The sequence below is a fragment of the Dama dama genome, chromosome 25 (genome assembly GCF_033118175.1).
Source record: "Dama dama isolate Ldn47 chromosome 25, ASM3311817v1, whole genome shotgun sequence".
Classification (NCBI taxonomy): domain Eukaryota; kingdom Metazoa; phylum Chordata; class Mammalia; order Artiodactyla; family Cervidae; genus Dama; species Dama dama.
The window spans coordinates 18,549,597-18,564,370 of NC_083705.1; the positions used below are offsets into that span (position 1 = coordinate 18,549,597).

A 14,774-nucleotide genomic window follows, 5' to 3' on the forward strand; every position below is an offset into this window, starting at 1 on the left:
TCTGCACCTGTAAGGCAGAGATCAGTCTTCAGCCTTTGTGAAAACTGTTGGATGTTTTTGTTTTCTTCAAGCTGAACGGCACAAAATAGCAACTGATTCTATAAATACATGCAAACCTCATTTTTTCAGACTCATTCTAGCAAAAGAAGGAAGACATTACTTACGGGGTTGATTTATAGGAAGACTCTGGATACAGTCGCTTCTCGTTCACTTTCCCATTGGAGGAGTAGGCCACCGGGCTGTCCACTCTCTCCACATAGTCTGAGAGGGGAGGAGGCATGTCTTGTGCACCTGCAGAAACGTTTTTAACCTAAAGAAACAGTTCCAAGAGACTCAGTTATTACTTAGCCTGTAACTTAAAGGGGGAAAGAAATGGAAGAAAAATATCATATATAAAATTATCTAATGTTTATTGGCTCATTAAATACTATTAACCTATTTGATGACCTTGTTATTATATAGTGTTAATAGTCAAATCAGCACAGAAATGGTGCTATTGTTAGTTTAACACATCCAGAATCAATTACAAAGAAGAAAAAGAATCCTAATTATCTGATTCTCATCCTGATGTGATTAGGCGGAATAATTATCCACCCCATCTTAGGAAGACTAATCTCATTTTATCTGGCCCTAGAGTTAGTGAGAATTTTCATTTCTAACAAGTTCTAAGTAATGCTGATGCTGCTGTCTGAGCACCACTCTTGGAAAACCGCTAATCCAGGGCAAAGAATATTGGTCCTTCTTAATCCATTCACCCTAAAGATGGCATCTTAAAACCACTTAAGAAGTCCAGGAGCTTTCCTGGTGGCTCAGGCCTGCCAATGCAGGAGACCTGGGTTTGGTCCCTGATCTGAGAAGATCCCACATGCTCCAGAGGAAGAAGCCCGGGTGTGACACCACCACCGAGCCCACGCTTCACAGCAAGAGAGAACTAGCAAGCAGCCCCCGCTCCCCACAATGAGAGAAAAGCTCGGAAAGCAACAAAGACCCAGCACAAACAAAAACAAATTAAAATGTAAAAAAAGAAGCCCAAACTGGTTTCTGATTTATTCATAAAAGATCTGTTTATTCTCCTTCTACATTTTCAATGGCTCTATCACTCATAGCCTATACAGTATAGCCAGAGCATCACTGCCTTCTCTACCTTCCTTCCTATTCCCTGCTGACGCGTGAGTGAATCTGTCCTAAGAACTAATACACACTGGAGATCATACCTTGTTAACATGAAAGGTTTCCCAGAGAACCTTTGGGATAAAATCCATATATAATAATCATAGCAAATTAGAGTTTTAACATTGTCTATTAGATTTCATGCAGTAGATCTAAGACTTTAAATTTCACCTAAAAATCTTCACTTATTAATTACTCTGCTCTAAAAAATAACTGCTAAGCCCAGACAAGTCAGAGTTGTTTCAAAGTAAGGGAATAAAACTAAGGCGGGAGGGGGGCATAACTCAAAAAATTATTTCCATGAAAAAGGTCAATTTTTCAAAAGTAGGGCTGGTGGGACTCTTTTAGCTTGGTGATGAGAACAGCAGCATCCAATTATAATACCTCGGTTCAATCCAGATTTGCCGACTACAAGTTCTAGACAGCCTCAATCACTTCATCTGCAACACATGGGGAAGCTACCTGCTTCAGAAAGTTGTTCTGACAATTAAATGAGATGACAAGGGATCACAGCACGGTGCCTTTGTGACCACAATAAAAACTCAGGAGATGCTGGTTTCTGGAATCAAAGCTGTTGGAACTGAACAAAGAATTTTTACAAGTATTTGAAGGGGACAACAGACTTTTAATGGGTTATTTTGCTATGTAAGTCTTTGCAATGAGATTCAGCATCAACATAGTATAGTTCCCTGCCACCCACACACACTTTACATTTTGCTGTCCATAAAGCACAGCATTAAAACCTGACCTGCTTCTTTCCTATCTCTGCTGTATCACCTGTCACAAGATATTTATTTATCCACCCCTTGAAGTACATAGAGGTATTTATTCTTGATTGTTTAGTATTCCCATGAGTCAGAGAGGAATGGAATCATTTCCTTCTTAAAGTGGAGTTTGGCAGCAACTGGGAAACCAGTGGGTGGATTACCAGGGAGTATGCTCAGATCCCACCACAGGGGGTCGGGTGGGAACCATTCCTGGCGCCCACTGAATTCTTTAGGACTTGACAGCATCACCAAGCTTCACAGGCAGAGGCCTGGCCAAGCCAAAGGCATATGAGGTTTAAAAAGACTTCCTTCAGAAAGACATCTTAAATGCATGGATTGAAAGGTTCACTATTAGAATGGCAACATTCTCCAGACTGATCCACAGATTCAGGCAATCCTTACAATTTCAGCTGGCTTCTTTGCAGAAATTGACATGTTGATCTTAAAATTTACACAGAAATTAAAGGGACTCAGAATAGCCAAAACAACCTTGAAATACAAGAACCAATTTAAGGGGTTGGGGCTTCTTTTGTGGGTGATAAAACTGTTCTAAAATTGACTGTAGTGATGGCTGTGTATCTCTGTGACTACTAAAAACCACTGAATTGTAGACTTTAAATAGGTGAGTTGTATGCTATCTGAATGACAATCTCAATAAAGTTTAAAAGAAGATGGAAAAACAAAAATAAAAAATAAATAAAAAGACCTCCTTTTCTCAAAAACCCATTTAACTCTTCTCCAGGTTTCTTTCCTCTCTACAAATTTAGCAGAGGGTGCAGAGCTCATGGATTTCCCACCGATCGTGGCAAACCAGAAACCAAAACCCCCCCAAAGAGGTGTCTGGGTGTCTCTGCAGAGACTTCTTACTGCCCAGGAGGGAACGTCCTTCCTCCTTTCTTTGCCAGCTAATCCTCACATTGGACTTCTAGTCCTAACTCACTAACAAGTAGCAGTCACGCCACCACCTCCCGGGGGCCTTCCCCACATGCCCCCCGCGGGGAGAGGCACCTCCCTGTCCTCCCGTCCCACCAGCACCTGTGCACACCCCTCCCACCAGAGCACGTGTGTAATGAAGACAGAATTGTTTACGCACAGGGTGCCGCTGCTCACACGTGTCTAGTTTCAACAGGCAGTGGACCGTTCTTTAAGCCACCATCGTCTCTGCTTGCTTACAGCATGCCACATACTGAACTGAGGGGTCATTCAGTAGGTACACCTATACAGGTAAAGTAAGGGGGTCCCTCTACCTGTAAAGTCATCTTTATCTAACACTCTATCTGCAAGCAAGTAAGTGAGGGGATCCCTGGAGGAAAAGAACCAGGACTGGTTTTCCTGACATAAGAGAGGCCATTTTGAGATCTAAGCGTGGCCACAATGCTCACCCTCGCTCAGATCTCAGTAATTAACCATCTTGAGGGAACCAAGGCATGCAGGAACAGAAAAAAGACACTCAAACAACAGTGCAGTGATAAAGCAGGGTTCTAGTTCCTCCTCAAGGGATTCACAACGTATCTCTGAGTTTGCCCTAGTTCCTCCTCAAAGGATACGCAACATATCTTTGAGGTTCGCATGAACTAAGGCTCCCAGCCAGGTGGAGGATGGAATGATGTCGACACTCCTGACTTCAACCAACTAAAGCGTGGACTCTGTCAACCTCTGCCCCATATTCCATACTGAATTCTCCTCTGCTCAAGCCCCTTTGCAAATGCAGAGATACCCTTTGCTTAAAACTTCTTAAAACTTCCTCAATTTTGCTGTTCGGCAAAAATGCTGCTTCGGGAAAGATCCCCAGTGTTCTGCTTACTCGCTGCAAGTAACAGTAAATTCTTCCTTCTCCCGATCGATGGCTTGGTTGTGTCTATTAGCTCAGCACCCACCAAGAGGTGAACCCAGTTTTCAGGTAACAATACTAAGTACTCCCTGAAGGAGGAAGCAAGGGCTCAGGGTGCCACGACAACTTCCCCAAGGACCTACACCCAGTAAATGGAAAAGTGGGATTTAAATACTTGAAAGCCTCAGCTTCAATCCACTGCCTCTCCCTGGACAGCTGTCTGCCCACCTTCCTCTTTGGGTCTCCAAAGCCCAGCCCAGGACCTGGCAACAAGCCCGAGCCTGGAGTCTGATGCATAAAGGTCACCTCTGCTCTACTGCCTTATCAGATGAGCTGTTCTGGGCTGAGTTCTTTTATCTCCTACTAGAGTCAGCAGACGGAGAAGGCAATGGCACCGCACTCCAGTACTCTTGCTTGGAAAATCCCATGGACGGAGGAGCCTGGTAGGCTGCAGCCCATGGGGTCGCTAAGAGTCAGGCGCAACTGAGCGACTTCACTTTCACGCATTGGAGATGGTAATGGCAACCCACTCCAGTGTTCTTGCCTGGAGAATCCCAGGGACGGGGGAGCCTGGTGGGCTGCCGTCTATGGGGTCGCACAGAGTCAGACATGACTGAAGCGACTTAGCAGCAGCAGCAGCAGAGTCAGCAGAACTGCAGAGCCTGACCACTGACTTTACCCTCCAGCACAAGTCTTTTGTTACTTCAACCTTTTTCATACATATGCACAAAAAATTTCAAGGCTGTGCTCGCTTTGGTGGAGCAATACTTCGGGAGCTGCAATGCAAGAGACCCAGATTTGATCCGTGGGTCAGGAAGGTCCCCTGGAAAAGGGAATGGTGACCCACCCCAGTATTCTTGCCTGGAGAATCCCATGGACAGTAGGGTCTGGTGGGCCACAGTCCACAGGGTCGAAAAGAGACAAGATTGAGTGACTAACACTTACTTACTTACACTAAAATTAGAACAATACAGAGATTATCAGCATGGTCCCTGGGCAAGGATGACATGCAAACATGTGATGTGATAAGTATTTCTGACAAAAATGCCCAGCCAGACTTAAAGATGAATAAGAAGTACCTTGTCCGTGAAAGGACTTAAGTGTCTAGAGGCAGAGGCAAAATGTGTTTGTAAAACAAGGAGTAAGGTCATTTTTTCTTTCCTTTTTATGCTTCACGTTTCCCCAAAGAAGCTAAAATACGACTTTTTCTCACAGTACCAACGCGAAGTGAGTATAAACCTGCTGCTTTCAAAGGACAGTGGGAGGAGGAGGAGGGGAAGCCACCAGTATCAGTCATTATATGAGTCCTCAACCTGTGTTTCCTATGGTGAGAACAGGGATTTCCGAGACTCACTGTTATTATTGACAGGATCCCAAGCTAGCCCACAATGCCCATAAGCTAAAGTTCTTTAAACAAACAACAAAACAACCCTATCATTTTCATAACTACAGTAAGTTTTTATAAAGATTTAGAACCTGAGAAAAATTTGGCTGAATTCTAAACAGCAAATGGTGAAGTCTTCCTCAAGGAACTTCAGAGCAGCGCTAAGAAACTAGGGGCAAAAGAAGGCAGGGTGAAAAACAAAATTCTGCAAGATTTGTCTTCTACTAAGCACTGAGGGGAAAGAAAAGTTTGAGAGTCAAGCAAACACCGGAATTTGCTGCTGTGAGGCTAAGAGGAGCCTTGGGCCTGAGGGTGACCCACCCCCAGGCTCTCTGGGAAGGCGGGGTGGCGAGGAAAAAGGGCGATGATGCCGGCCCAGAAATTCACAGGCGGCGCCCAACTGGCCGCTCTTCACTAGGGTCTGCCTGGAGAGCTCCTGGTCCAAGCGGCACCCTTACCCCACAGACAGACTTTTTTTCACATAAAAGGGAAAGACAAGACAGCAGAAGACACTCAGATAGGCTGAGGCTGAGGAGGAAAAACATCCCCAACCAGAGTCCCAAACAGGCAGACTTATAGAGGCTAAATTCCAAAAGGACAAACGCTCTCACCGACCACGTTTAGGAATAAGAGTTATCAACTTAAAATGACAGCAAGTTTTACTACGAGTCAGACTCCAATCAAGAAAGACATTTCTAAAATGTCAAAATGAAATAAATTCAAGTGAAATAGTTTCAGAAGACCTTCACAGGAGGCAGTTATATCGAGAACAACATTTTGTTCAGAATTTAATTATACTCATTAGAAGTGGTCTGTGCCACTTGTGAAAAAAAAAAAAAATCTTTGTAACACGTAACATCTAACAGGCCTTGGAGAGTTAGTGAAAACATCCCACATCGCTGTGGGGTGCCAAGGGGGGCCACAAACAGGGCGGCTGAGCGCAGCTCTGCTCCCAGCAGCTGTCAGCACTGAGCCTTCCTCCCCGGGATGAGGATGGAGCCGCCAAAGCGGGCAGATCAACATTACTGGTGCACAAGCAAGCCTCCCCACCTTGAAGTCAGGGATGGAATTAATTCAAACGGTCAAGGGAAAAAAAAGGTCAAGAGTGTTTTAGATCAATTCTCTCCTCTAAAAGAAAGTTGGGAGAAAACCTTTCTCTCCACACAAATCATCTAGAATTAGTACAAGCAGAAAGGACCAGCAAAAGCCATGCCCCATTTTGCTCTTCGTTCCATCTACATTGCAAGCTGCTCACACAACACAGGAGGAGAGTCAGACTGGACCTGCACCGCACTGGTGCGGCCATCTGATAGAAGTCATCCACCTCTAAGAAGGAGAGGACAGTTCACAGGCCAGGCAAAACCTGACCGCATTTGCTCCTGACCACTGCATTATCTTCACACTCAGATGGGGAAATTCAGTCTCTAAGGTTCAGTTAACTTCCTCTAGGTCACGCAGAAGATGACACGGCAGAAGGGGGATGTAAACCCGGTCCGCCTGCCTCCCAAGCTCAGCTATTTCTGGCATAACAAATGATACCTCAGTAATTTAAATATGGCATGAGGTACCCATCTCATCTGGGCACGGACTATTCCCTGGAAGAACAGGAACCATCCTCACAGCCTTACCTCCTCACCACAACCGAATGAGATACGATGGGAATTCATTTTGAAGAGTCTTATTTGCCTGCCAGACTCTGGCTCTGAGAGCAGCTTTGGACACAGAATTACTATGAATGTGTGCACCAGTCATCTTACCTTCGTTTAGTCAGTGTAGGAACACCACCCTCAAAAATGGACACTGCGGGGCTTTTCCTGCTTGGTAATTAAGGTGGAGAAATAGACCCGATGTCAGTGGGAGGCGCGCCTTCAGCTCCAGTTTTACAACCTGAGGTTTTGTACTCCAGGTTTACAATGTGAGGTCCACCTTCCCGGCCATGTGCCCTGGCACTACAAGTTTTCAAAACATGAAGTGGTCCAACTCGTTTTTCCTGTTCTCTGATATTTTACCTTCACAGATGCTCCCCCAACAAGAGCCTCTGGAAAGTTTCCTCAGACTTTTCGCCACACTTAGTGGCTTGAAGGCAAACGCTCCCAAATACACTAATCCCACAAAGGAAGAGATCATGGACCAGGCTTGAGAGTCTGATTGATTTACGTTGATCAGTTGGCCCAGGGGATTTAGCAAACACAACGCTCCCCATCCAAACGCAGGCTGCCCAGAGGTGACATACCCCAGCAAAGGGGAATTCTGAAGCTCTTAAACAGTCAGTGAATTGCTAGAGCTTTGCAGGGGGTGAGGTGGAGGAGCTTACACTCAGTGAGTGATCCCCTTCGAGGCCCCTGGCTCTAGAAAGGGAAACCGTGGAGCAGACTGCATTTTCACACCCGTGCGTCTTGTGCCGACCTCCCCAGCAGCTGTGTCACAGGCACGGCACACCTCAGTTCTCTGAGCCGATGCGAGTCACCACCTGGCCTTCCAAATCCCCTTCAGCTTACCACAGCACTCCCTACAACCTTAGCATTTTCTAAGTTTGCCCTTAACTCAAAATCCCCTGGGCTGGCAGGATTGGGGCTGCAGCCTGGCTCCATGGAACAGTGTGGAGTATTCTCACAGTGTGGTCCCCAGACCAGCAGCATCAACGTCACCTAGGAAGGCAGAGATGCAAGTTTTCAGGCCCCATTTCAGATCTGCTGCATGAGAAATGGGTGGGTGGGGGGAGGTCTGAGAACCACTGACGGCGGGGGGCGTGGGGGGGTTCCCCTATGTCACAGACAACTGCCCTGTTTAGACCATTATACCCATACTTAGAATTGACTCAATGATTGAGTGCTGGAAATCCAGGAATCCCTGCTTTCAGAGCCCCAAAGACACTCAGCAGCTCCAGCACTGCTCACCTTCCATCGCAGCTGTCTACGCCAGCTCCCTAGGATGCCCTGGACAGACAGGGCCTCTGTCGACCCCGCCGCTGGGTTCTGAAGGTCAGTCCCAAGATAGGACACTTGCACTATCGTTCCATTTCACCCCACCCGAAGCTACAGATAACAGCAAAACCTTTGCCAGGGGACAGCCCAGTATACCAATTGTCGGCGGCCCACAGAACTGCTTTCTCGTTAAAGAATGCTTGGACTTACTGGTTGAAAATAAAAAAGCTATTCGAGTTTCTTCAACTGTCTAACTCTGACTACTGCCACTGCCCCATTCTAGTCACCTGCTCCACCTGGGTGGAAGGAGATGAGATGCAGAGCCTGCCTACACCTTTCAGAAAAACATCTGTTCTTATCTGATAGCAACCTTTCAAGTAAGAGGAAGAACAACACTTAAACAACTGCAACCAACCATGAATATTTTGGGTATTCTTACCCAAGCTCCTTTATTCCATGCCATCAGTGCAAGTACTAACACAATTATTCCTCTATCTAAAATTGATTGGGAATTAATAAATTACGTATTGGCCCTCACCTAAGCCCTGTAATTGTTACAGGATCAGCATATTCTATAGACGGAACTTCTATTTTCCTGAGGTACACAGAAGAACCTACTAAATGAACAGGCAAAGTGCTTATCTTCATCGGAGTCCAAGGAAACCAAAAACCAGCCAAGGCTGACCGCAAAGGAGAGTGTTCAGGACCCTGCCTCTCCTCTACACCCAGCCAGATCCTCCTCACTAGCTCCTACCTTAACAGGTAAGTGCTGGGAACAACATTATAACAGTCCTGCATCACAATGTCAAAGCCTTGGAAACTTCTAGAAATAAGGTTAACTATCACACTTGTTAACTTTTAGATCTAAGCATTTCCTACTTAAAAATAGGCTCGTGTTTAACAACCTTCATTTACTACTCGGTAACAATGGAGAAACAGTTTATGGGATGTTCTCTCCAAACACAGTCTGCTCTTGCCTCTGACATAAATCATGTGGCATAACAAGAAAACGAGCAACTTAGGAGACAGGCAGAAAACACTCCCTGAAACTGCCACGCTGATTTGTGGTAGAGACAAGCACTTTACACACACAGTACCTCATTTTAATGTTCGTGCTATTAATTGAACCATTTCCCCCAATTCTACTGGCAAAGAAAACGGAGGCTCGGAGATCTGAGAGGCAAACACGCCAAAAAACACCAGTTATAAAGGCAAATGTAAGACTTATCCTGCTGGTAAGTATGTCAGGCTTGAGACAAATTAGTGAAGCCCTCTGCAAACCTCATGTAAGAAGAGTATCCACACTGTAAAGACTGCACTTAGGATTATAAGAATAATGTACAGAGTGGCTGCACCTATAATGGCTATTTAGGAAATGGTGGTTCCTACCTTTCTTTTACTATGACTTTTTTAAAAAAAAATTTTGGCTGTACCATGCAGCATGCTTGGGATCTTAGTTTCCCAACCAGTGACTGAACCCAGTGGGAGCTCAGAGTCCTAGCCACTGGATCTCCAGGGCAGTAGCTACAGTGACTTTTTTAAAAACTTTGTTGCCAAAACTAAGACAGTGGTGCTCATTCCGCAATCAGCCTGATGCACTGAACTGAGAGGAGTGCTGAGAAAGCAGAGTCTGAACCGCTGGCCCCCACGCTTCGAGTCAGCACCAAGTCTCCATCTACTGCTGTGTCCACCTCGCAGGCCTTCAGCTTCCTTCGTGCGAGTTCACCGAGGCAGACTGGATGACCTACGGTCCCAGGCTGCTCTTAGATTCTGTTTTCTTTCACTTTACCAAAGCCAAACCAAAAGGTATTCACAGGAGCACCTGAAGTGCTTAGCTTCTAGTAACGCTTTCGCCAGAATACCGCAGGTATCAACTATCAACTAAAACTAACTTCAAGTACACACATCTTACAATCAGTTCTTTAATATTTACTACAGGTGTGTGCTTTTCCAAAGCCAGATCCCAAGTTCTAAGAATTTACTCTACAGGAAATGAAGAGGTATGTACTGATATTTATATTTATGACCTTCTGAAAATGCAGGTTGGGGAAGAGAGATTTGAACACAAAGATTAACATGTACCACTCCTATTTATGGGTGTGAGGGTATCAGCCCCTCCAACCTCAGCTCCAGCACCCACAGCTGAGTAGTCCGAGAACCAGCATTCTCCCTGTGCTGGCAGGACACAGCTCCTCAGACCACAGTCCCCGTCCTTGTGTGAGACCAAGCTGGAAGGGACAGGAAGGGGTCTGAGCAGTGTGACACCCTCCAGGAGCAGCCAACAAATACTGAGGGGCAGGGAGGTGAGACAGAAGCCAGCAGAGTTCCAAGGGGCACTGGGGTGAAGCAGGCACATTCCAAGCTTCTCAGAAACTCATCTGAAGCTATTCAAGTCGCACTTTGCATTTAAACCTGGTCAGATGACACAGACATAAAAAATAAAAGGGCAATTACAATTAATCCATGTAGTGCAGGGGCTTCCCTGGTGGGCTAGTGGCTAAGACTCCGAGCTCCCAATGCAGGGGGCCTGGGTTCCATCCCTGGTCAGAGAACTAGATCCCACATGCTACAACTAAGAGTTCGCATGCCCCACTAAAGATCCCACATGCTGCAGTTAAGACCCAGCACATCAAATAAATAAACAAAAATAAAATTAGTAAATATTAAAAAAAAAAATCCATATAGCAAATATTCAGGTAGTAAGTATCATCTACAGACTGGTTTCCGTAGAAACCATCTCCCCATTCCACACAGTAACTGTGGCAACTGCCACAAGCCAGATGATGCGCAAAGGGCCCTGTCCCGGGCACCGTGCTTCATGTGAGAACGGCCACCTGACCCAGGCCTACTCATCCATCAACACCCCCTCTCCCTGTCAATCTTAGGTGAAGCACTGATGTGAAAAACTCACGAGTTCTAAGGAGCTGCTTCCTGCTCGAGTAATGAAGCCCACCAGACAGGGGGGAGTCCAGATGAGAAAGCAGATCCCAGTGGCCGTGAAGTCCTGACTCTAGCTGTTCCTGATACACAGCCACATCCTTGCCTCTGTGACTAAGTTGTTTCGACTCTTTCTAGGTTTCATAAATCACCATCTGAAATGTTGCAGATAAATTCCTTTTTACCTCTCCTAATTTCAGCTCCATTTTTGTCAACTATAACTGGTACTCATGCAACTCAGGCAAAATTCTTTTCTGCACAATCAGCTGTTTTCCTTTCACTCTCCCTGTAAGGCAGACAGACATATTTTACTGGTCTTCTTCATTTTCCCAGAGGCATCTCACATTCGTCTTGAGAGGCAGACCAAATAATACAGCCAGTTTCATAGATAAGAAAACTGAGGATCAGAAGGGTTAATCTGTTTACCAACGAGTGCTGGAATCAGGACTCAAACCCAGAGCTTTAGGGCCCACCATTGTCCCTCTACCAGGAATCCTCTCCAAACGAGGCTTCCCTGATGTACACATAGGTTAAAAAGAACAGAACTGATCTTAAGAGTCACAGCGAAAGCAGGGAAGCTGGAATTCACACCCTGGTATTCTACCTCCCTGATACACTGCTTCTAAGTAGAGAAGCCAGCACACACAGCAACAGTGGAGGGAAGGGGAAGACTACCAGCCCCGCAGGCTGTTCATCCGACACTAAGCAAAAGGTGTCCTCGGCAGAGCTGCTAAGTATGCTCAGGGCACCGGCGAGGAAGTCTGCTCAGTGTGGGAACATCTGAGCGTGTCTACTCTGATCACAGTGGAACCACGAGTTCCATTCCTAGCAACAAGAAGCACTTCAGCCATGCGAGCAAGGCAGCAGAAGCGGAAAGGAACACATCGTGCGCTTTTCTAATGAAAGCGGGGGAGGCACTCTGGGACACGTCACCTCTGGGAGCAGGCAGAAGCAGGTGGGTGGGAGAGTGAAAAACATGGGCTAATGTAACCCAGACCTAGTAATGTAGGATGTATGGCAGGATGATGGGTGTTCGTGATGAACCAAATCAACAATACAACAAGAAGGTTATGAACGGACCAAAGACAACAAGGTCACGAACAAAGAATGGGGAAAAATCAATTTCTGTGCACTCGAGTCCAATTAAAGAGAGAGGATATATAATCATTAAAGCTTTCCCTAAAGGCACTTTGGCATGGAAATGCTCAACTGGGGCTCCAACCCTGGTTTTATCACATTATGGGAGCCCAGGCACATAGTGGGGGAAGGAGAAGGTGGGAAGAATGGAGAGAGTGACACTGACACACACGGATGGCCCATGGGAGTCTGCTGCATGACTCACGGAGCCCACAGACACACACTGCTCTGTGCCGAGCTAGACGCCTGGGATCGGGGGGAAGGGGAAGGGAGGTTCCGGAGGGAGGAGGTGTGTGTGCGCCTATGGCTGATTCATGTTGATGCGAGGCAGAAGCCAGCACAATACTATAGAACAACTGTCCTCCAATTAAAAACAAATTTTAAAAAAATGCTTTCTGTTTATATAATAGCAGAGTTACCCTCAACATCAATTTTCTCCATTTTCAAAAAACATTACACATACTTACTGTAACAAAATGACTTTATTATTACATAATTATTCTGGTCAAAAATTGGAAAAAACCTAATACACAACAATACAGATTGGTCAAATACATCTCTCCAGTGGAATGTTACTAGAAAAGGTGTGTAGGACCAGAATTTCACACATTGCCGATGGCTGTATAAATTGGTACATCTCCTTTGAAGGGCAATTTCTCACTATCTATCAAAGTTACAGATGTGTGTGTGTGTATATATATATATATATATATATATATATATACCCCTTAGCTCAGTAATACTATAGGAAAGTCAGCCTACAGAAGTATATACATGGACAAACAGGTTTACAAGGCATACCAAGTTTTCTTTTCTTTTTAAATCCTAGCATTGTCTGTAACATCAAACAACAAACACACCCATCAATGAGAATGATTACAGAAACCATGGAATCAAGTGGTGAGGAAGGATCACCGAGACGCACTGTAGGACTTTCCGAATGGTCCAGGGGTTAAGAATCCGCCAGCCAATGCAGGGCACAAGGGTCTGATCCCTGATCCGGGAGGATCCCACACGCTATGTGGCAACAAGGCCCACCTGCCACAGCTACTGAGCCTGCCTGCTGCAAGCAGAGGAAGGCCTAGAGCAGCAACAGAGAATAAAATGACTTCACAAAACAAGACCCTGTTGGGAACTCCCTGGTGGTCCAGTGGTTAAGAATCTGTCGTGCAATACAGGGGACTCGGGCTTGATCCCTGGTCAGAGAACTAAGGTCCCACATGCTGCAGGGCAACTAAGCCCACACACCACACCCAGAGAGTCCACGTGGCTCAGCGAAGACCCAACACAGCTGAATAAATACTTTATTTTTTTTAGAAAGACATACTATAGAGCAAAAGGGTGAGCTGCAGACAGAATGGTGTGATCAGGGCGTTAACTTCTGCATAAAAAAGCAGGGAGGGTATTTTTCTTTGATTTTATTTTCAGGAAACAAAGCACTGAAAGGAATTATAGGAAACTAAGAAGCGCACCCAGGAGTGTGGGAGAGGGTGGGAAAGACCCCCGGAAACAAACGGAAACGCAAGGATGGGAGGGAGACTGCCCTGTCTCGTGGTTTTCTCTTTTTGTTTTTTTTTTTTTTGAAAAATTATAATTCTGGCCATGGATTTTTTTTAAAAGAAGGAGTCATTAGAAAGCTTTTATCTTGCCAAAACACACAAAAATAAAAAGTATCACACCAACCAATGCAACAACATAAATGAATCTCATAGCATGATGTTGAGTGGACACAAAAGCACACAGTACATAATTCCATTTATGTGAAGTTTAGGAATAGGCGAATCTAACTGATACGAGAGAAATAAGAGGAGTCATCACCCCAGGGGACACTGACTAAGGGGCACAAGGAGACCCTGGACACTGGAACGTGCTGTGTCTTGACTTAGGTGCTGCTTACAAACGGGCTTATATGCGTACAGCTTCACCAAGCCACACAATCAAGTTTAGTGTGCTTAATGTCCTTTATTCTGTGTGTATGTGGATACACATGTTACACTCCAGTAAATGTTTTTAACAGTATCAAAACTGTTTTTGAGGAGGGGATTTCCCTGGCATCAGTTAAGACTTCACCTTCCAAGGCAAGGGGTGGGGTTCGAACCCTAGTCAGGGAGCTAAGATCCACATGCCTCGGGGCCAAAAAATCAAAACAGAAGCAATACTGTAACAAAATCAATAAAGACTTTAAACATGGTCTACATAAAAAAAAAAAAAAAAACTTAAAAAAATTTTTGAGGAATATTTAATGATGTGATAAAAAAGCCTCTAACAACAAGTTTAAAAAGGTAGAATTTGACACTGATAAGGACTATAATCACACTTCTGAATTAGAATAAGCAATAGGAGAGGAAAAGGATTAAAGAAAATACACCAAAAAGATAACTCTGGATGGCAGAATTTTCTTCATACTTCACAGTATCTGAAAAATTATTCAGTTACCAGTCAGATAAATAATCATATATATACTTTTTAATTCAGAAAAAGTAACAATTGGGTTTGAGGACATAATAGAAAAAAATTAAGATTTAGAAGTTTAACAGAGACTTTAAGCATTTAAAAATACAACAATGTTGGTACAAACTTAACTGACTACAAAACATCCAGTGTGCAAACATGGCCTGTTTATT

General features: G+C 44.9%; 1 protein-coding gene and 1 non-coding gene across 5 annotated transcripts in view; one reads left to right on the top strand and one right to left on the bottom strand.

Moving 5' to 3' along the window:
* The window catches only part of OCLN (occludin), a 47,926-nt gene that overhangs the window by 13,000 nt on the left and 20,152 nt on the right, over positions 1-14,774 (bottom strand). For all 4 annotated transcript variants that reach the window (XM_061129600.1, XM_061129597.1, XM_061129598.1 and 1 more), the window contains exon 5: positions 165-310. In XM_061129600.1, the coding sequence (XP_060985583.1) occupies positions 165-310 (146 nt within the window). The remainder of the gene's footprint in view (positions 1-164; positions 311-14,774) is intronic.
* On the top strand, positions 4,699-4,805 carry LOC133046932 (U6 spliceosomal RNA). Its single transcript, XR_009690623.1, has one exon. It is a non-coding gene; the product is annotated as a U6 spliceosomal RNA (small nuclear RNA).